Consider the following 20,902-nt stretch of genomic DNA (forward strand, 5'->3'; position numbering starts at 1 on the left):
GTATACCAGTGATACTAATCTCTTTCCAAAACTTTTTTCATAAAGACATTGATTTGACTTACCCATAAAATGATGACCAACTTCAGAACGAACAGACCAAACACCTGGATTCTTTGCTGTCATAACACTGGTAGTAAATTTTGCTGGATAAAGACTTACAACGTCCGTTCTTTACATAAAATAAAGAAAATATAATTCACAAATAATGGCAATCAAAAACGCTGATACATTGTTAAAAAATGTTAATCAAGTTCAAGTTAAATACTGTATTTGAACATATTATGTCTACTCTAGTAGTAGATTGGGCTCTAGAAACAGAAAACTTGCTACAGTCGACCATCTAACCTTCATTTTTGGCAAACTGATTTCAATTAAAATATTCTGTCCATAATCCAGTGGGGGTTGCCATAAGGCGAGCTAAGTCTCCGAGAGAGAGAGAAAGACCACATGGACAAATAGTATGCATTTTGGTATAACATGAATTTTAAACGTGTCTGTGTTCACATGACATCATAAAATATGGTAATATTCTTATAGCCTATCTAATTTTAGATACGACTCTACGGATATGTAGTGAGCACTAAACCTAATATTTAACCACTCATTTTAAATTTATTTATATTTTATAATTTTTAGTTTCAAAATTTTAATAAGTGATAAGAACCCATTGAAATATTAAGATAGTGATGGAAGGTTAGGCGAGGTGGGAAATGGACAGATCTGGGTGAACGGAACTCTCGCAGATATCGGGAGAGAGAGAACTTAATATTATACTTTATATACAACAGAATCCAGACCATACAGTTACTTCAAACTACATTCGTCAGTATAATATTGAGCAATAGTATATTGTCATTGAAATATTCGACAATAATTTGTGTATTCATTTGTCTTTTAATGTATCTTGAAATAATATGGGCACTCAAATATCGCTGGTGTACATGAGTATTACATGAAAAGGAATTGCGGTTCTACATTATCATTTAAAAGAGGTCTTTCTTGTTGAAAGTTTAAACTACATAATTATTAACCATTCTATTTAAATTTAATATATATATATATATATATGTTTTTAGGAAAGCTGAAGCACTGAAAGCATTGCATTCGATGATTATCAATAATCATTCAGAAAAGAATAAATTAACTGTATAATATTAATGTACATACCTATGTCCATTTAAAATAAGAGAATGTCCTTCGAATGTCACTGTGTGAATATCCATTTCGTTTCCCATTCCAAATATATGCCAACTGATCCGATCTCCCATGTTCATGTGAAGATCTGGAAGATTTCCAAACATGTAGCCATTGATAGAATACATGTGATTGGATTCCTAAATAAAAAAGATATTCTATGTATCTGATACACTCATTTATGATGAATTTACTAGTGTCTCTTATCACGGTTCTTAATTTCACAGATGTAAGAAAACAGAAAAATTTGAATTTAAAAATAAATTTTAACAATAAACAATTCACTTTATCAAAAGCTCAAGTAACTTTATCGCAAAAGCTTCAGACTTGCGACAGCCAATAAAATATTACTGTAAATGGGTTATCAAGAGCTTCAGTATGTATCAAAGAGAAAATTCAGTTTTCTCTTTGCTATGTACATAACTCCGGCTTTTGTAATATCGTATCATTATTAACTTCTTTCAGTAATTTATGTTAACTACTTACTTCTTAACGACGATATCATGAGCAGACCTACCTGGAAATCTGTATCCTCTTTTAGTTGGTCCAGTTCTTCTTCAGTAATGTTGGAATTAAAACTCAAGATATTATTATCCAAATACCAGCTCTGGTTTTCATCAAAGGCTAGAAATAACAAGGCGAACGAGCGGTCGATATTCTTCTGGTGACCATTAACATCTAGTGCACCTATGAAATAGCATAATGAGGAATTAATGCAATGATTATGATAATAATATATGCAAAAGTTGATCAACTAAAACATGTTCAATTTACCTTGAGAACTGAAACGTCATATTATAGAAAATATGCGGTCGAATAATTCTTTTGTTTCATATTGAGATGATAGCGTTTAATTATTAAATATTATAATTAAAATTACCGAATGTTATTTTAATTATAGTATTTAATGAGACAGAAATTGATTCAACTCTGTATCTGATGGTAGTCTTTACTGATAATGAAATTGGATTAACGTCATTAAAGATGGTGTCCTACTATCATTCAAAAATTTAAAAGAAAGTAATCACTGTAAGTGGTTAGTGAAAAGGAATCATGATTAAAGGCTGAGGAAGATCAGATCCAAAAACATTTTAATTCATGCAGACTATTATGTAAATTAGTATCTAATAATTTACCTGGTTTGCAAATCACTAAAGGACCGATCAATCCACTGTGAATATCTTTGTCTGCAGACACGTGCGAATGATAGGCCCAAGTGAGACATGTGGAGTCAGAAGATGTTGGGCCGTCTTCTTTCAAAGCTTCCCAAGAGTACTGATAACGTTCCCCAGGTTGTATGCTGGCACCTGGTTTGTCAGAGAATAAGCTGTTATCCATGTACATGGCTCCTAATAAGAAAATTAAAAAATAATTTATATGTGTTAATTACCTTTGAGTTTAAAACTTTAAATTAAGCTGAAGAAAATCGGTAGTGTTTAGTTTAAAACTGAATATTTACCCGATCTGAAACAAGATGATTCAGATTTGATTTTAAAATATCTCAAAAAATGTGATAAACATGCTTTTGTATTTGGCGACTATTTTATCACTGGAAGATGTGCTGGACGTTGGTCACCATACTTCTCAACCACAGTATCAAATGAATTAACTTCAATACAATTGTGCAGTATTGTAAAAAATCTGGTTACCATGTATTCTGATTCTCAGTTATTTTATTTGAAGAATCGAGATCAAAATTCTCTTTAAACATTGTTTCTATGTTCTGATCCGCTTGCCAAAGGCGAATTAAAATATTACTCCATTTTTTATGCAGTGGAACTTTGTTGTATGATTTTTGTTTACGATTAACACAAGGTAACTCAAGCATCGAGGTAATCAGTGTGTTTTTTTTATAAATTTACTGTATTCTACTAACCAATTTGTCTCATTTCAGGATAAAAACTTAAGAAAACCACCACTGAAACCAACTAACCCAGTCCGAATTGAAAGTAATATGGTCATTATCCTGTCATAGAAACCTCGTTCATTTTTAAGAAAGGGGAAGAAGAATTAACGTTATAGGCATACAGAACGATTATTTATTCAGTGCATTCCTTTGGGATCACCACATAGGACAAATATAGGATTCTGATCAACAACCAGTTAAAACCAGAATTTTTTCTGCAGCGATTCAAAGTTTTGATACCAATATAGCCACCAACAGCACCATTCTAAAAGTTAAAAATAAAATTTCTTTACTTTTCAAATATTAACGACAGAGATAATTAGAACATTACTAGTGGTATTAAGGTAAAGCTCTCATACCGCTATCAGCTCGAGAGCCACTTGAAACTAGTCTTTTTTTTAAATGCAGACATCAGTTTACATTCTTCACATAAGGGAATCTCAATTTTCCACTTGGGAAGCTATCTTCTTTCTGCATCATAATCATTTCCAATAATTCAATTTCCGATTTCATGCAATTCAGGTTCTAATGTTAGCACTAGTAGTTCATTCCATTACAGACTTACGAAATATGGCGAGAAATCCATGTTAAAAAATTCACGCACTGAATTTATTGATACGAAGAATCTCAACGCACATGGTTAGAACAATTACGTACCAATAAAATCCTCCCTTCAGCTTATAAATTATTGTTATACGAATAAAAACCCTTTGAACTTGCCTCGAAGAATCACATTAGGATCTAGAAGTTTCATTGAGTCAGTCTTCCATGTTTCCAGAAGCAGAATTGGGTAAAAGAGTTCCTTCACGTACCTCACTAAATCCTTGATGAATCCTGCACATGCAGTCTCTACTCACTCTCTGGTTGAAGCCTCAGACCCGAAAACTTTAGCCCAAATTACCGGAGCGTTTTTATAATTTTCATTTAATTTTCCATTTTATTTAAAAACTTTGGGCAAATAATATTGCACATATTAGGTAATTATTTTTATATAATTTACTATATCCAGTTTTATTTTACTGCATATCATTTTTTAAACACCATCTTATAAAAAAGGCGATTTATTTAATTTTTATAATAACAGGTAATACTGGAATATGAACAAGGTAATAATTTGGCTTTCATCATTCTTTAGTTTTGAATTAAGTAGAAACGTAGTTAAAACAAAGATACCTGCAATCCTGTCTGAATTAAAAAATATATCATTAGTTCAAAATACGTGTTTGCATTTCAAATGTGAAAACAAAATGAGAGAAATGATTTAAGCTGATTACTCACCTTCATGTTGCTTATCATAGGTCAAGCCATGGGGATGCAGTGACACTGGATGTGAGGCATTGTTAAGAAAATTCACTAAAACTGTGTCTCCAACTTCTACTTGTATTAAGGGACCGAGAATTCCAAGCCATGGTTCTCTTTCTTTCTCCTTTTGAAACGTTTCATCTGTGTACTCTCTGAACAGTGCTTTTTTATATGCATGACCTAACCTTAAAGGGTTTTCGCTCTTCTTCAAATATTTATCTGCAAAGCTAAAATAGTTGGAGATGAAATAGTTGAGATTACACAGAGATAGACCTTTGAGTTTTCTATTAAGTTTTATTTGTTTTGGTTTAAATAAAATTAAATAATTTTATTTAATTAAATAAAAAATTAAATAATTAATAAAATTTTGATTAAATAAAAGAAACCTGGTGAAAATTATAACATTTTCCAACATTATTTTTATTTTTGTGTTTCAATACGTAAAATCCTTCTTTTATGCATTTATTAACATTACACTACTAATTATTACTAATAATTAATATAATTAGTATATTAGTATAATCACTATCAATTCAATTAGTTAATTTAAATATTAGTTTAATTACTTAATTTAAACGTTATATAATTAATTTTAGAAAGTTCCTAAGCAATGAATGTTTTCGGAATTTTATTTCAAATAATCCACAGGGAAAAAAATGCACAGATTTAAATGGGAAGATCTTGGAAGCTGTTCGGCGGGTCTATGGCAGCCTATCTCTTTGTTGGGGAATTTTCGTTAAGAAATTCTCTTAAATAAGACACTAATGTGCTGAAGTACCATCTCATAAAGTACAGCACCTCGATGCCGACTTGAATAAGTTTTGCACCAATAAAACCTATAGGAAAGAGGTGTTATCAGCTCGCTCGAATCCTAAAAGCCAATAAGAACTAGCTCGTGCTCCTCTCCACACCATCTCCCACGCTCTCCTGTACTACGTCAAAATTCGTTTGCTACGTGTGGGGACTAAGTATTCATATTCATACTTTTGTAAACAAGAGCGCGTCGATTTGTATCCACAGAGAAAGTATTAATGTATATTATATATATTGCACAGTACTTCCAGTAATTGTCAGCAGAAGCATGTGGCAGAAAAGTGGAGTCCGTGGAAGGTAAGCTTGGGTGGATGGAGCAGGTCTGCTTTTTTAAATAACATCCTGTAGTCAGACGAAGCTCTGTTTTTTCGAAGGCACAGCGATTATTACTAGGGCCACACATTGCCGAGGAAACCGTTGGAAATAGCCTTATATGCGGTTTGCCTTCTGAAAGAGTCACTGTACCATTCATTTTATGATACTACGAATGGTGAAATGTACCTTGAAAAACGAGTTATGGAATAATCGAATATAGAAGTTAAAGTAAGTGATGCATTAATCGCTTTAGTTATAGATGGAGATAATAACACAGTTACTCAGGAGGAGGGTAAAGTTTTAACTTAGTTGGGTGGTGTAGAAAACTGTGGCAGCAGACATAGAATTGTACATGGTAAGCCAAGGACCTAGATCTAGGGATTAATTTCTCCTTGTTGGAACGCTGGCTAACAACATGTTGAGGTATTATACGTGGATATAAACGAGAGAGTGAGAAATGTATAGTCATTCTCTCATTCATGGTTACCAATGCAATCGGTTTATAAGTATTCACTATTCATTAAAATTTTTGGAAAAGAGACAAAATAGTTTCAAAACCATCAGGAAAGACTGAAAAGTGCGATATGGTTATACAGGCAACTAAATTTTTCGAAAAGAAAAAGAGAAATCAAATGTGTTCAGTTTAAATGGGGCTTTAGAGATAATATTGAAGACTTGAAGGTTGCGGAAAACTTTTAATTAAAACACAAGGATCCGAATGTATGGGAAGGAGAGCTAGGCTACTTAGTTTGCTGTTATCTACACTTGATAGGGCACAATTTGAAAGGCAAGCCTTTTAGTTACCTTCAATTTTAGATCACAGTACACATCCGGGTATGGGGGCATCCAGTTAAACGACATATTGTATGGTGAACAATGTTATTTTTTGGTCAAAAAACAACATTATCCGCCACAAATTTTCTTTTTACAAAAACTCACCTTTTATTATACAGGGATGCACTCCACTTCAATTAGAAATTAAAATGTACATCGTGCTGAACTTTAACACGCGACATGCAAACGGTATGGAAATAGTTCCGATTGTAGGGAGTTTGGTAATTTTCAAAAAAAAAAAAAGATCTGCATAGGAGACAATTTGGATGGGGGAAGAATACAGCTAATTAATGTTTATGCTCTGAATTTAACTGCTGATAATTGATTAATCATGTAATTTGGTAATTGATAATCATGGCTGGGTCCTGGAACAGTGCTCGGTACCCATTCATAGACGAAACTAGTACAGGTGATTCAGTATCAGCAATGGAGATGCAACAGCATTAAAGGAAGTGTGTTGGAAGGACGGGTCCTATGGAGTTTCTGGATATAATGGCTGAATTAACGCTTCGTTTCTAAAATATTTTACTCTGGTCCTTGGGTAACATACTACCGTGGACTTAGGTACGATCATGCCTAATGCAGTCTGTACGCTGCAACAACAAATACGCAATCTCTTTCGTTGGTATATCAGCTACAATAAAACTGTAATGAAGCTATAAACTCGCTGGCCAAATCGAGAATAAACAGGTTTTTATTTATTTTATCCGTACCAAAATGGATCATTCTGTGTAATATAACTGAAATTAGAGATTTTTGTTATGGAATGTTCACAAATTATGTAAGGTGCATAATTTGTGAACATTCCAGGTGAAGTTGGAGAAAGAAAACGAAATTCAAATAAAATGTTACAATGTGTTACTCGAACAGGGGCATTTCATTACGTGATAATGGGGGCTGGGGTCAGTTATAATGTTTTCCTTATTATTTTATATGCTAGTATTAAAATACCAACATAAATTTGAACGTCTAGCTTGATTACTTGTTGGCAGTGAATTGAATAGATTTGCAAAGTTTTCATTTTGTTTTGTTGGTAAAGAAAAAAACAGAACCATTTCCACAATGGAGACTAATGAGAGAATTAATTTTAGAAGGGATGCAAGAATATTTTCTGAGGCAATGTTTATTGATCGGAAAACTATTACTTTGAGGGAAGGAATTGTTGTTGTAGTGGCGTTTTAGGCACATCAGAAACTTGGCCATATTGTTCCGTATATAATATGTTTGTAATTTGCGTGAGTTCTTTGGTCGCTGGATGAAAAGCCCTAGTTTTCAAGAGAAAAAAACATGCTGCCCGAGGCCGACTAACTCAGTGGACGGAATTTGAACTCAGATTTTCCACACCCGGTGATTTTTCCACCCAGGAAGGTGATTTTACCAACTGCGAGCGATTATACCACGAGGGTGAGGGAGGGGGATACACATAGAAATATTTTAACAAGAGCCGAAAGCAGAGGTGAAATTGATTCTTGCACTGCTTCTCTTCGGACATGCAGCAGCAACCTGAAAAAGCAAGATGTTGGGGATTACAAGCGTACTGGAGGATCTTATGGGACAAGTTTATATGGGCAATGTTAGAGTGGATTACTTAGAGAAAAAATAGACACATATCTATAAGTGATTCACAAAGATAAGACATAACTTCAGGAGCTGATTTCTGAGGCAATTTTGAGTAAAAAAAGCTCCTACAACTAAGGGTTCCGATCTAATTAATTACGGAGTTATGTAATATTCTTAGATTCTCAGCAATGCACCACTGCGAATCGCGGTCGTAACTCGTGCGCCCGCGCGACTTTTATCGAACGTATCAGAGCTGTCGCGTGCAGTGTCGCTCTTTTTGTGTTCGGTTGTTACTTTCAAGATGCCCTTCTCATTTACAATTGCTGAATACGCCAATATGGTGTATGTTTATGAATTTTGCAATGGAAATGCTCTTGTTGCTGTCACTGAATACGAGCGACGTTTTCCGAACCGCAGAGTTTCGCATCGACAAGTAATTAGCCAAGTTTTCCAAACAATGCGAGGTACTGGCTCACTTCCCAGCGTTCATATCCCATATGAGTGTGCAGCTCGACAAGATGCAGCTGAGCAAAAAGATTCTTTATGCAATCCAGTCTCTAAGAAGAAAATGGATGTGAAAGTGTTGAAACTAAAAGTAAATAAAGCACCTATTGCTGACGTAATGTAACAAATCATATTAAAAGAAGCAGAAAAAAGAGATAAGTAAACCTTTGTAAAAGTTATGGGTGCATCTTTTGATTCAGAGGAGGCTCCTACAGATTGCAGATGCGAAAATTGCTTTCCTATTTACATATAGGGGACCAAAGGGAGAAACGAGTAATTGAAGGCCTTCTAGCTTGACTTCTGTTCCAGGTAAAATAATGCAGTTAATGATTACAGAAGTAATGCTGGACCATCTTGACGGAATACAGATATATGACAATTGTGTCATGGATTTGTTAAGGGGTGATCTTATCTGATCAACTGATTGGCTACGGTAACTCAAGAACAAAGTATCTGGATGCAAAAAATTATTTTGATATCATATACTTAGATTTCAGCAAATCTTTTGATACCATTCCAAACGAAAGACTGCTGTAGGAATTGGAGCCATGCGGTATTGGTGGCTAGTAATTGCAATGGATAAAGGGATATCTAGGTGGCAGAACACAAATGGTGGTTATTAATTGTCACTGTTCGCCCTGGATGGATGCATTGGTGGAGTACCTGAGGATTTACTGATGAATTCCTTAATGTTTTCAATATTTATTAACGTTACTGATGAAAGCATATCAAGCTTAATATCTAAGCTTACAGACGATACAAAGGTTGGTAGGTTGGCATGCTATAGTATACTACTGCAGTAAGACCTAGAAAAATTAGATAGGTTGGCAGAGAATTGGCAATTGAGGTTTAACATTGACAAATGTAAGGTACTAGATATGGGTAACAGTAATTCCAAAATTTCATGCCATTTGGGTATGTTAATATGGGATAACGTAACGTAACGTAACACACTGAAGCGGTGAAGAACGAAAAAGAAAGGGGTGACTGTGCAGTCTGAAGTGAAGTTTTCTGAGCAGTGCAGACAGACTGATAGAATCGTTGCTGCTTATGGAGTTTTGTTAATGATATACACTAGAGATTCCCAAATTGATCCCAGAACAGTTCCCAGAGGATCCATGGATAATTTCTATAATGGCTAATTTGATTTGAAATTTACTTGTTTTTTAAACAAAATCTAAATATCGTTACAGACTGGATGTCGCACCCGACATGAGAATTCAGTTGTCTACAATCACTCTCAACTTTAAAGGACTTTGTGAGAAGAAAAAAAGAAACTCAAACAGTGGCAGTTTATTATTCAGGTAATTTTTGTATCAATCTGAAAAAGGTAGATTATAAACATATAAATCAGTTTTAAGTTATAAATTTTAAATTTTGGATACCTATCGTCCGGACACTCCATATTCAAGTTAGCTAGGATGTGAAGATCCGTGATTCTTTTTCGAAGCCAAAAGGGATCCGCCAGCAAAAAAGTTTGGGAAACACTGATATACAGGAATTATGGCAGCATAGATGGGAAGGAGATTATCGATTGCATAAGGAAATGGTCAAGCCGCACTAAGGTTAAGTACTGCATCAAGGGTGGGAGATTTTTTTTCTTCTTAGGAAGGATATGGATCTGGCACTTACTAAGAAGATTGAAGCCTTTCTTATCAAAAAAGACGTAAAGAAGTTTTACTTAAAAAATTCTCCTCCACGTTCATTCGGATTTCTCTTCAGGAATGAGGACTTAGTGCTAAAACTCTCAGATTATTGTATGAAGCCGTTGTGATACCTATTGCTACCTACGGTGCTGGGACATTGTTTCATCGTGCCAGGCTCCTCACAGTTCAAGACAAACTCAGTTCAATCCAAAGATCTGTTTTGTTTGTCACTGCTAGTACGGTCTCCACTCCTGCATTTGATATTATTGCTGGTTGCCTTCCATTAGATTTATTTTTGGTCTTTAGAGGACTATCCTTTTTCATTAGGAAAGGTCGTCTTATTGAATGTGATGGTCTCTCTACTGATCCTGCTGTGCCTCCAAAATAATAAAAAACACGCTGCTTGCAGGTCTTTACTGACAGAGAGCAATCTCGCTGGGCAACTTCTTTGAAGAGTTGAGTCACGTTTAGATTTTTTACAAACGCTACTATTTTTTAGTAAATCCACTTTAAAGTGACTTGTTCCTAGTCTATTTACATCTTTCATTTTGACGGTACACGGATATCTTAATTAAAACTGAACACAAATCTCTTAATTTCATCTTTCTAGCGCTCATCTTGTCGATGGGGTATTTGGAAGGACTCTTCACATATTATTTTCGACTATCCTCTTTGTGAAGTATTTATACAACAGTTCTTTAATACTACTATCACGCCTGATCATAAAGATCTTGTGAATAATAGCACTAACTTTCTGGCACTACAGGACATCACCTCAAAAGTCTTAACCTTAAGAAAACTATTACATAGACAGGTGTAACTTAGACTTTCATTTTTGGTATGATGAAGCTTTATTATTATTATTATTATTGCTCTTATATTATTTCTCCCTGATTATGGGTTCCACCTCGTGACGGGTATTGCTACCAAGTACGCAGGGTAGTTGTTGTTACGTCTGGTATTACTGTTGGTCGAAGAACTCTCTGACTATCCTACAGGTGTTCAGAATTGCAACGTTCTGGAGTTCCTTGTAGGTATTCGCTGGGAGACCTATTGCTGCTAGGCTGTTAAGTAGGGTCTTTGGCACCATACCTGTGGTTGACAAGATGATCGGGATGGTCGTTATTTGTTGCATATGCTACATCTCTTTGATCTCCTCTCTTAGGTTCGTGTACTTCCTAATTTTTCCCCATGGGTTTTCTGCAGGTTGCCAGTGTTGGGTACCGTTATGTCAATCAGATAGGTAGCCTTTACCTTCTTGTCCACAAGGGTTATGCCCGGTCTGTTGTGCGGGATTGTCCGATCCATTATTATGGCGCGGTCCCAGTATAGCTTTTGGGCTGGGGTCTCTAGTACTTCCTAGAGTTCGTACTTGTAGTACAGTACACTTTCTTCGATCAACTAGTATTTCCTTATAGAACTCATATCAACTCATAGACAAGACCAGGTAGCCAGGATCTTGTCTATGAGTGTACTCAGTCTGGGTGATCACCTTGCATCCTGCGGTGATGTGTTGGATCGTTTCTGAGGCCAGGTGGCATCGTCGACATGTGTTATCGAACACTCCGGGCTCCTTGGCGATGTATTTTTGTATTGTTCCTGGTGTTGATTACCTGGTCTTGGATGGCGAGCACGAATCCGTCAGTCTCGGGGAAGAGCGTCCCGCTCGTGAGCCATGCATTGGAAGCAATTTTATCTATGTGATCTTGATGGAGATCATTGTAGTGTCTGCCATGGAGTATCTTCTCTGCCCCTCTTTCCAGCTTCATTTGTGCCTCCTGGTTGGGGGGATTCCTCACTTAGATTGAGTGGGGTATACCGCTTGTCTATCTTCCTCATGGCCTGGTGGAGTGCTGCTGCGTGTTTCTGGAAGTAATCCTTCAGGTTAACTATACCTGTTTTCTGTTGCTCAATGAAGTCTATCAGGCCCCTTCCTCCTTCTTTCCGGGCAATTGTCAGTCTCTCTACGGCAGATTCCGGATGGTGTTGGCGGCTCTTGGTCATCATTGTCCTTTCTTTCTCAAGATATCCTCCAGCTCGGTGTTAATCCAATCTCTGACCTCGAAAGAGTATGTTAGCACTGAGACTGCATAGGTGTTTATGGCTTTAACTGTGTTTCCTCCGTTTAGCTTTGCTTTCGGCAGGCTTCTGAGTCTCTGATGGTATTTTTCAGTTAGGCAGGCCTTAATTTCCTTGTGCTGTAACTGCTGAGCCTGCATCATCCCCAAATATTTGTAGGCCTCTACCTCTGCCATGGCTTCGATCTCTTTACCAGTCTGCAGCCGGTAGTTTCAGTTGATTAATTTTCCCTGGTGCAATCCGTAGATCTTGCATTTGTCTAGACCAAATTCCATCCTAATATCATTGCTGAATTCTTCAGTGATCTGGAGTAGTTGCTGCAGATGCTTCTCTTTTCCCACGTAGAGCTTGATGTCATCCAGGTACATCAGGTGGGTGAGGGTATACAGGTTCTTCCCTCCTTCATTGAGGTTATATAGGTACTTGCTACTGTTGAGCATGGTGGATAGCGGGTTAAGTGCTAGACAGAATCACAATGGGCTCAGGGCATCTCCTTGAAAGATTGCTCTCCTGATGGGGATTGGCCTGGTTGTGATGTTTTCTACCTTAATGATGGCACTCTATCGTTTCTCCTAGGAAGTTTGTCACCATCGGATTGACTTTGTAGATGTTCAGCACCTCTATTAGCCAGCTATGAGGCACGGAGTCGAAGGCCTTGTGGTAATCGATATAGGCTGTGTACATGTTGCGGCACTTCTTGTAGGCTTGCTCCATAACCGCGGCATCTATGGCTAATTGCTTCTTGCATCCTTTGCTCAGCCGCTTGCATCCTTTCTGCTGTTCGGCTATTATGTTCTGGCTCTCCAAGTGGTCTGATATCTTCCTGGTTATGCAGCTGGTCAGGATCGTGTACATTGCTGGGAGGAATGATTGGCCTATATTTTGCCGGGTTTCTTGTATCTTCGTCTTTAGGCTTCAGATATGTGATTCCTTGAGTGAGAAACTTCGGAATTGTCTGTGGTTGCCTTATCATTAGGGTGAACTGCTCTGCCAATGGCTTGTGTGTGCAAGTGAGTTTCTTGTACCAGTAGTTGTGGACGTTATCTATTCCTAGAGTTCGCCAGTTGTGAGAGTTCTTGATCGTCTGTTTTACTTCTTCCCGAATCTCTCACCCTCTCATTTCTCGTACGTCCTTGATTTTCTTGCGTTCTACTTCTATCCAGGGGACTCAGCTGTTATGTCTTACTTCTCTGCTCAATATGTTTCCTCAGAACTCCTCAATCTTCTTCTGCTCGGGCGGTCCGTTCCCTTCTTTCCCGTCTTCTCCGAGACGCCTATAGAAGCTTCTTTGGTCCTCATCGAAGATTCGGTTGTTTATTTTCCTCTAGAAGCTCTCTTTTTGTATCGGCGTAGTCTCTTGCTGAGTGCAAGGAGGTTCTGCTTCAATACGTCTTCAATGTGTCTAATTTTTTTGTCTCATGTTTGCTGTGGACGCTGTCTTGGTTTGCGCGGTAGCACAGTGGTATCATCACCGTCCTCCCCACTCCGGGTGGAAAAGGTCCGAGTTCGAATCCCGTCAATGACGCGAAGGAACTTTAATGGGCTTTTTTTCACTCCGTGGCTGAGTTAGTCGGTCTCAGGCGTAGATATCAAGGTTTTTCCCCTGAAAACTGGGGGTTTTCGTCCAACAAAACAGACAAATCGACCATAGAACACACGCCACGCAATTAATAGATATAAGACACAGCACAGCAGATGAATTTAATTAATCGGGTGACCTAAATATAATAGTTCGGTTTTTTTTGTGGACGCTGTCTCTCTTGAGGATGCTCTTCACTTTTCCAATTCATTTCTTACTCCTATTTCCCCGTTGGTACTGGGTCAATTGGCTTATCTTGACTCTTAATTCTTCTATCTTCTGCTGAAGCCTTCTTTCCCAAGCTGGCGATTCCTTCTGGTTTCAGTTCTTCTGCTGCTGGTCTCTCGTTGCTCTGCCATTAATCCTCGTGGCTGCTACCACATCACAATACATGGCTGTGTGGATGGCCTCCAGTGTTGCACCATTGCTGTCGAGGTAATGCTGTATTATGTGCCGATTGTGGTGGTCTGTGGCTCTCCACAAAATTCTATTCGGTCTCTGCTTCAGTATCACGTGAGTCTTTGTGGGGTCCATTCCTTCGAATTCTGTTAGGGCCTTCTTACACTCGTCCTCTATTCTGGATATCATGACCTCGTCTGTTTCCACTTCAGCTGCTGTGGGTTGTATTTCTTCTTGCTCTTCTCCTCTGGTTAGGTGGTGGTATGTTCTTCCTCCTCTCGTTCTGTATTCTTTATCCTTTGTGGTTGGATCACTCACGTCCTGCTTGCTTTTTTCCGAGGTTGCAGGAGCTGTCAGGTTCTTCGTGACGATGGTATGGTCCTTCTCTGGTCCACTATTCGCTGTTCGGTGACCTGAATATCCAGGAATCATTCCAGCCACTTGGTATGTAGTCTCACCCTGTAATTTGTCATATCGGTCTCCAGCTTCGTTATTTCGTAGTACGCATGCATGATGTACGTATTCATTTCGATGCTCCACTTCGTGCATTGGCGTTTTTTTCCTTTCCTATGTGGTCACTAGCGCAGGAAGCACTTCCAGTTAGTGGGGCTGGATGGTCTTACCCTTCTCTTCTGGTAGCCATACGGGTGACAGGGTCACTTTCTCCACTGTCTTCCTCGGAGACCGTTTCTGATTTTTCGAACCGACCCCTCTTCCTAAGGCCTGAACGAGAGTGACTTTATCCTGCGCCACACTCGATGCAGTATGATTAATATTTCTCTGTGACATCATCCATTTATTATTATTATAAATGCTGTAATAACCTGTAAACTTATTTGTGTTTATGTTTGTTACATCCTGAATTTGTTTGTGATTCTTACTTTCATGACTCTTTAAATGTAACCCGAACTATTGGTTTGTTCCCCACAAAACCACCCCAATTGACCTGAATGAATATTTTGACTTGAATACTTATTTTGCGTGTATTGTACAGGATTCGTTAATTATGTACATATGGTACATACCCGAACCCTTAAGTTTGAAAAATTATGTTTAGTTTAGTTTTGGTTTGACAAAAGTTTTGTCAACCCAGTGTCCGTTATAATTCTATTTTTCATATCAGTAGGTATTTTTGTTTTCACCATACCAGTGGGTATGTTTGTTTCGTTTTATTGAGCAAATTCGCTTCACTGTCTGATTTTTTTATTATAGCCTGGGCAGCCTTGATCTTAGTACCTACTGGTGTTGCATTCTCCAATCTCTCGTTCTCTTTTGGACTGTTAGATTCAGTAAAATGTGGCCTACTTCCACGTGATCTTGTGACCCATGTGGGTAGGGATTAGGGCTTGCAAACCGGTTTTATAAAACCGGTTAAATCGGTTTTATAAAACCGGTTAAATCTGTTTTCATATTGAGTTGTTAAAACCGAAACCGAGCTTCTAAAACCGGATTCGAATATTTTCTTAGTTAGCCCTCGAATATAGGTTTTTGTTACGCATATTTTCTTTTGTTTGTTCGTTTGTCTGGATCGTTGAACTGCTTTATGTTTTAAACATGTTTTTTTTTTTATTTTTATTTTATGTTTAGGTACGAATCTCACGGGCAAGTGGCCCAAATCTAGGAAGGGTACCTGTTATCCTCCCACCTGTATCATGGCACGATGCAGGTGTACTCATTTACGACTGAGTGAGTCGGAGCGATAGCGTAAAAGAAAATGCTCAACATTCTCCGTTCCATCTATCTTGTTCGCCAGGCAAGTTATGGAACGCGCCTTATTGATGGTTACCCACTAGAAACAGATTCGCTGAATATTGCATCAAATTTCAACTGTAGAAAGTTTCTTGCTTCTTTATTCCTATTAAATTTGCGATCAAATGGTCTCCAAAAAGCAGCTTCACCAAATTTAGCTTTTATGTAATTTTGAAAATACAATAGATTTAAATGGGAAAAAAAAAATTGCAAATAAATAAAATAAAAATTTCTATCGTGAAAATTTTGAAACTTGTCTCGTTTAGACTCTTCATTCAGTGCTTGCGGGAGTGACGCATAGTATTGTGCCTTTGTTGTCTTCAATATTTTTATTTAAAATTGCCGGTGATATAAATTCCTACTAATTAATATTTATTACTCTTAATATGTCTAAGATGAAATCAAATGTATGGAATTATTTTGCTCGAAAAAGCAAAGATGAAGCACAATGTTCGGAATGTCAGAAGATAATGAAGTCATCTGGAGGATCTACATCATTTTTGATGTTGCATTGAAAGAAAATGCATCAGATTGACATTAAACAAGATACCAGTGAACCTCCCATAAAAATGGTAAGAACATTAGAAAACTTTATCGTTAAAAAATCTATGGAAGAAGAGATTTCTAAATTAGCTGCTTTAGATGGATTTTCTTTTAATTCGATTGCCAAGAGTGAGTTTATACAATCAAGCCTTCACCTTCAGAGGAATAAATACGATAAATTACCACCAGCCTCGGTGAATGGAATTAAAAATATGGTTCTGAATTATTATAAAACTAAGAAAGAAAAAGTCATTTAGCATTTCAAAAATTCATTGGTTTTGGGTGCACGGTATTCATTAACTCTAGACGAATATACGTCTATACAAAATAAAAGGTATATGAATATAAATGTGCATTCAAAAGACAATCATTGGTCGTTAGGTCTTATTGAGATTAATGGTTCACTTGATAGTAGGAGAACTGAGCAAATTGTGAATGGACACTTGAAGGAATTTGATTTGAACTTGGATGAGGATATTGTTGCCTGCACCACCGATGGAGCAGCAATGATGATGATTAAGTTTGGCAAGCAAATTACGCCTAATCATCAACAATGTATATCCCATTGTATACATCGGTCAGTTATAGATGTACTTTATGAAAAAGCAATCAATTATGGTGCCACAGTCTCTGAGTCTCCCAAAGAAAATGAAGAAAGTAGTGATGATGAAGAAGTTGATGAAATACAGCAAGGCATGTTTTATCAAACCGACTTTACCTATGAGCTCATTTATTTCTTCAATCCAATGGCCAATATTGCACAAACTATTAACAAAGTCAGAAAAATTTGCAAACTTTTTCAAAAATCGCCTACAAAAATAACATATTACAAAATTTTGTTAAAGCAAAATTTAATGGGAAAGAATATAAACTTATATTAGATTGCATTATATTGATGAGATAGCACATTCTATATGATTGAGAGATTTTTGAAATTGAAAATTTGCATTCCAAATGGTCTATGTGCAGTACTGTCAACTGAATCTGTGTCTGACGATGACTGGAAAACACTTGAATTGCTATGTGAAACTTTGCGACCAGTTGAAATGATTCTGAAGGCTATACCTCAGAAGACACAGACTTACTTAATGCAGAGTCTTCAATAGAATTTCTGCTTGATACAGCAAAAAACCAATTTGCTTTAAATTTTCACCAAAGCCTTTTGCAACGTTACAATGCAAGACGAAATTGCCAAACTGTGGCTTTTCTGAGCTATCTACACAACCCCAAAAAGTTTAGGAAAGAAGATTCAGGTTCAAGAACTTTTGATTTTCCAAGTAAGCAAGTTTTGAAAAAGCATGCTGAAGAGATTTTTTGCAAAACATCAGAGATTATTTGCAAAACATTCCGAAGGAGTCTTAGCGTTGAATGAAGAAACTGAAAATAAACGAACTGTTATTTTAGAAGAAAGCAAAACTCGTCTAGTTTCGATGTTGGAGATACACTCATGCGAGAGTATGATAGTGTAATAAAGAGATTAACTGAAGAGCCTTCAAAATATCCGAGTGAATTGGAAATCAGCAAAGAATTTAAAATTTTGGCGGCAACTAGCAGTAGAAGTGAAAAGCTGGCGAAAATTTATAGAGCACTGCTGACCATTAAACCAGCAAGTGTCCAATCTGAGAGAGTGTTTTCGATCACTGGTCTCTTTAACACAAAAATAAGGTCAAGTCTATCAGGGAAAATGCTCAATATACTGTGTTTTTTAAAGGATCATTTTCAGAAAAAAGCTGAGCAATAAATTGTAAAGTAATTTCCCCAAGCTGTTTTTTTTCACATTATTTTTATTTATTTACTATTATTATTATTATTATAGGGCTTATTATTTTTTTGTTTAGTATACGAAGATAGTTTTTATTCAAAGGATTTGAATACAATTTGTAATTTTGTATAATCTCAAGCTGGTTACTTTTTTGTAGGCATTTTAATTTTTTTATTTTTTTTACTATAAGAGGTGATAGATTTTGTTTAAAAGATTTGATTACGATTTGTACAATCTACCCAAGATAAAATAAATACCTGTGTAGCTTTTAATTATTTCCCCTAAGTCTGAGAAAATCGGTTTTAAGAGTAAACTTCGGTTAAACTCGGTTTTGAAATTTCTCGGTTTTATGCAAGCCTAGTAGGGATACAATTGTGGCTCATCTCCCTGTGGTATAGATGGACAAGGATTGGGCAGGCTTTCCAGGTGATTGCCTTTCTAGTGACTAAGAAACTAAACAACACAGTAACACAAACACTAAAAAAACATGACACTACATACATTTCTGGCCTTTTAAAGGGTTCAATTTTTTTTCCGTACTGGAAACAGGTAATAATCCGAAGAGGGCCATAATCTGAAGAATCTAGAATAATAAGTTATAAATTTTTGCCACAGACAACTGTGACAATCATTTGTAACTTAAATCGTTGATTCTCTACACACGAAACCTTGTTACTGGGAGGATTATCGTGCAGGGAGATCCCTCCAGAGAGTTCTCACGTTTGGAATTTAATTATACATGAAATTTCAGTATTAAAAAAGAAAAACTAATATCTTAAAATAAAAATAAAAACTAATATTTTAAATAAGTAATGGATTTATCATTTTTGAAGATAATCAAAGAATACTTTATTTGATGGCATTAAATGATTATATATCTCATCACAACTTTTTTTTTTCAACAAACTAATCATCAACTTGGTTAGTAGCTATTGACAGGCTTCTGTACTTCATTAAGTACAGTACTTCGTTACTGTACGGTAATTTAAAGAAATTACATTAATCTCGGGGAGGCGACTTTCATAAATATATTATTAAAAATAATATTTGAGATATTACTCTGAAATTGAGATACGTGCATATAAAGTGTTTGCAATTTAATATTATTATATTTATTTTATTTTAAAATAATAAAGCATATGTTAAACCCGAAATTTTTAAAATAATTTAATTTACACAAATTGTGTTCAATTGAGTTTTAACTGTGCTCAATTGATTTTTTATTTTTATTTTTTTTTTTCAATTTATTTTTTAATTTATATTCGTTTTAATTTCTGGATCGTATCATAAGGAAGTGTCCTACATATCATATCGAGATAAACCTCTCTTATTCTTTTACAAATATACTACAATATACACAGTTTATCCCGAATGAAAATGAAATCCATGAATGAAACACAAATAACGCATTTTTTTGGTACACAGAATCGTAGTAAATTTAGTTCATCGTACTTACGGTTGCCGGCTTTTCAACAGCAATGTTTCCTTTGGAACATAATTCCAGGTTCGTTCCACAGCAGCTATATGATAAACACGCGACTTCCCAATCCTAGGTGTAACAGAAGCTCCTTGAGATATCCCTACGGCCACACAGATACTACAAATAACAGCGAGGGACATAATACCTAAAGCACAGTACAAGACTATTTTGTATCTCGAATCACCAAATGACATGGGTACAGAGCGTGGGAGTAATCAAATATGCTGATTCAAACCGGTCAGACAAGTAATACACTTCCTCTTTCCCTTCTCTCCTTCAAATGTACAAGGAAGTTATGTTGGCGGTGGTTTCAAATGTGCTACGGTACTTAGAACATGTGTTGTGTCAGAATTTCTTAAAACAGTCTATTAATACACTTCCTTGTTGTGATTACAGTAGCTTGAATTCGGACTAAAGCGGAACCACTTTGATGAACAAAGAGCGTTTCAAGAAGCTACACGAATAATTAAATCTTATTAAAAAATTATGTACTGAGAAAATGAGTTAATTAAATTGAGTTTAAACTGGGAATAATTCACAGAAAAACCCTACTACCTCCGGCTGACATCGCCTAGCTGTTATAGGTCTAGTTGAAGGCGTCTTTAAAAATTCTTCAGTTTCCTATGGGATTCGAATCTAGGTCCTTCCAGGCGAATGACAAATGGCTAAGCCACAATACTATCACAGAGGACCATACACCTCTGCCTATCCTCTTCACCTTCCTCCTCCTCCTCCTTTACGCTATTAGTGATGATCCAACGTTTAGACTTTAGTGATAAAATATTAGTTGGAAGTTTAAAACTGTTGTTTTATTGTAACGATAAGCCAGTTATAGGCTTTTGTAAATATTTTGTGTTAATTTAAAAAATCGTCAGTGTAGGTGTTGTGTATTTTCTTTTGTGGATCTTGATGAAAAAAAAAAATAGTCTCTGTCATTTTGGGAAGCAAAGTTGTAAATTCTTGAAGTTATATACGTATAATCTCTTTATTCTAAATAAATAATAAAAATGAGAGACACATTAACCCCATCATTCTTCTCTTTCTTGGTGATTCCCTTCTACTTCTCTCTCTCTCTCTTAGGGTAACTCGGGAATTATGTTTTTTTTCTGGATGATGCAGCATAAGCCTCAGGCTTCCTTGCACCATACAGATAATAATAATAATAATAATAATAATAATAATAATAATAATAATAATAATAATAATAAATGGGCCTGGTGTACTGAGGTCCATGGTT

The 20,902-nt window shown here is 36.2% G+C and overlaps 1 protein-coding gene across 1 annotated transcript in view; it reads right to left on the minus strand.

The window, feature by feature from the left end:
- The window catches only part of LOC150078326 (ceruloplasmin-like), a 38,753-nt gene extending 18,828 nt beyond the window's left edge, over window positions 1-19,925 (minus strand). The window contains exons 1-6 of the mRNA XM_090385288.1: window positions 19,642-19,925; window positions 4,379-4,629; window positions 2,331-2,543; window positions 1,712-1,881; window positions 1,168-1,334; window positions 63-169 (exon numbers count right to left, since the gene is read on the minus strand). Of these exons, the coding sequence (XP_090241414.1) occupies window positions 63-169; window positions 1,168-1,334; window positions 1,712-1,881; window positions 2,331-2,543; window positions 4,379-4,629; window positions 19,642-19,859 (1,126 nt within the window). The 5' untranslated portion in view covers window positions 19,860-19,925. The remainder of the gene's footprint in view (window positions 1-62; window positions 170-1,167; window positions 1,335-1,711; window positions 1,882-2,330; window positions 2,544-4,378; window positions 4,630-19,641) is intronic.
- Window positions 19,926-20,902: the final 977 nt, after the last annotated feature.

Source organism: Mastigoproctus giganteus, chromosome 11 (genome assembly GCF_048544385.1).
Source record: "Mastigoproctus giganteus isolate SK-2022 chromosome 11, ASM4854438v1, whole genome shotgun sequence".
NCBI classification, from domain to species: Eukaryota; Metazoa; Arthropoda; class Arachnida; order Uropygi; family Thelyphonidae; genus Mastigoproctus; species Mastigoproctus giganteus.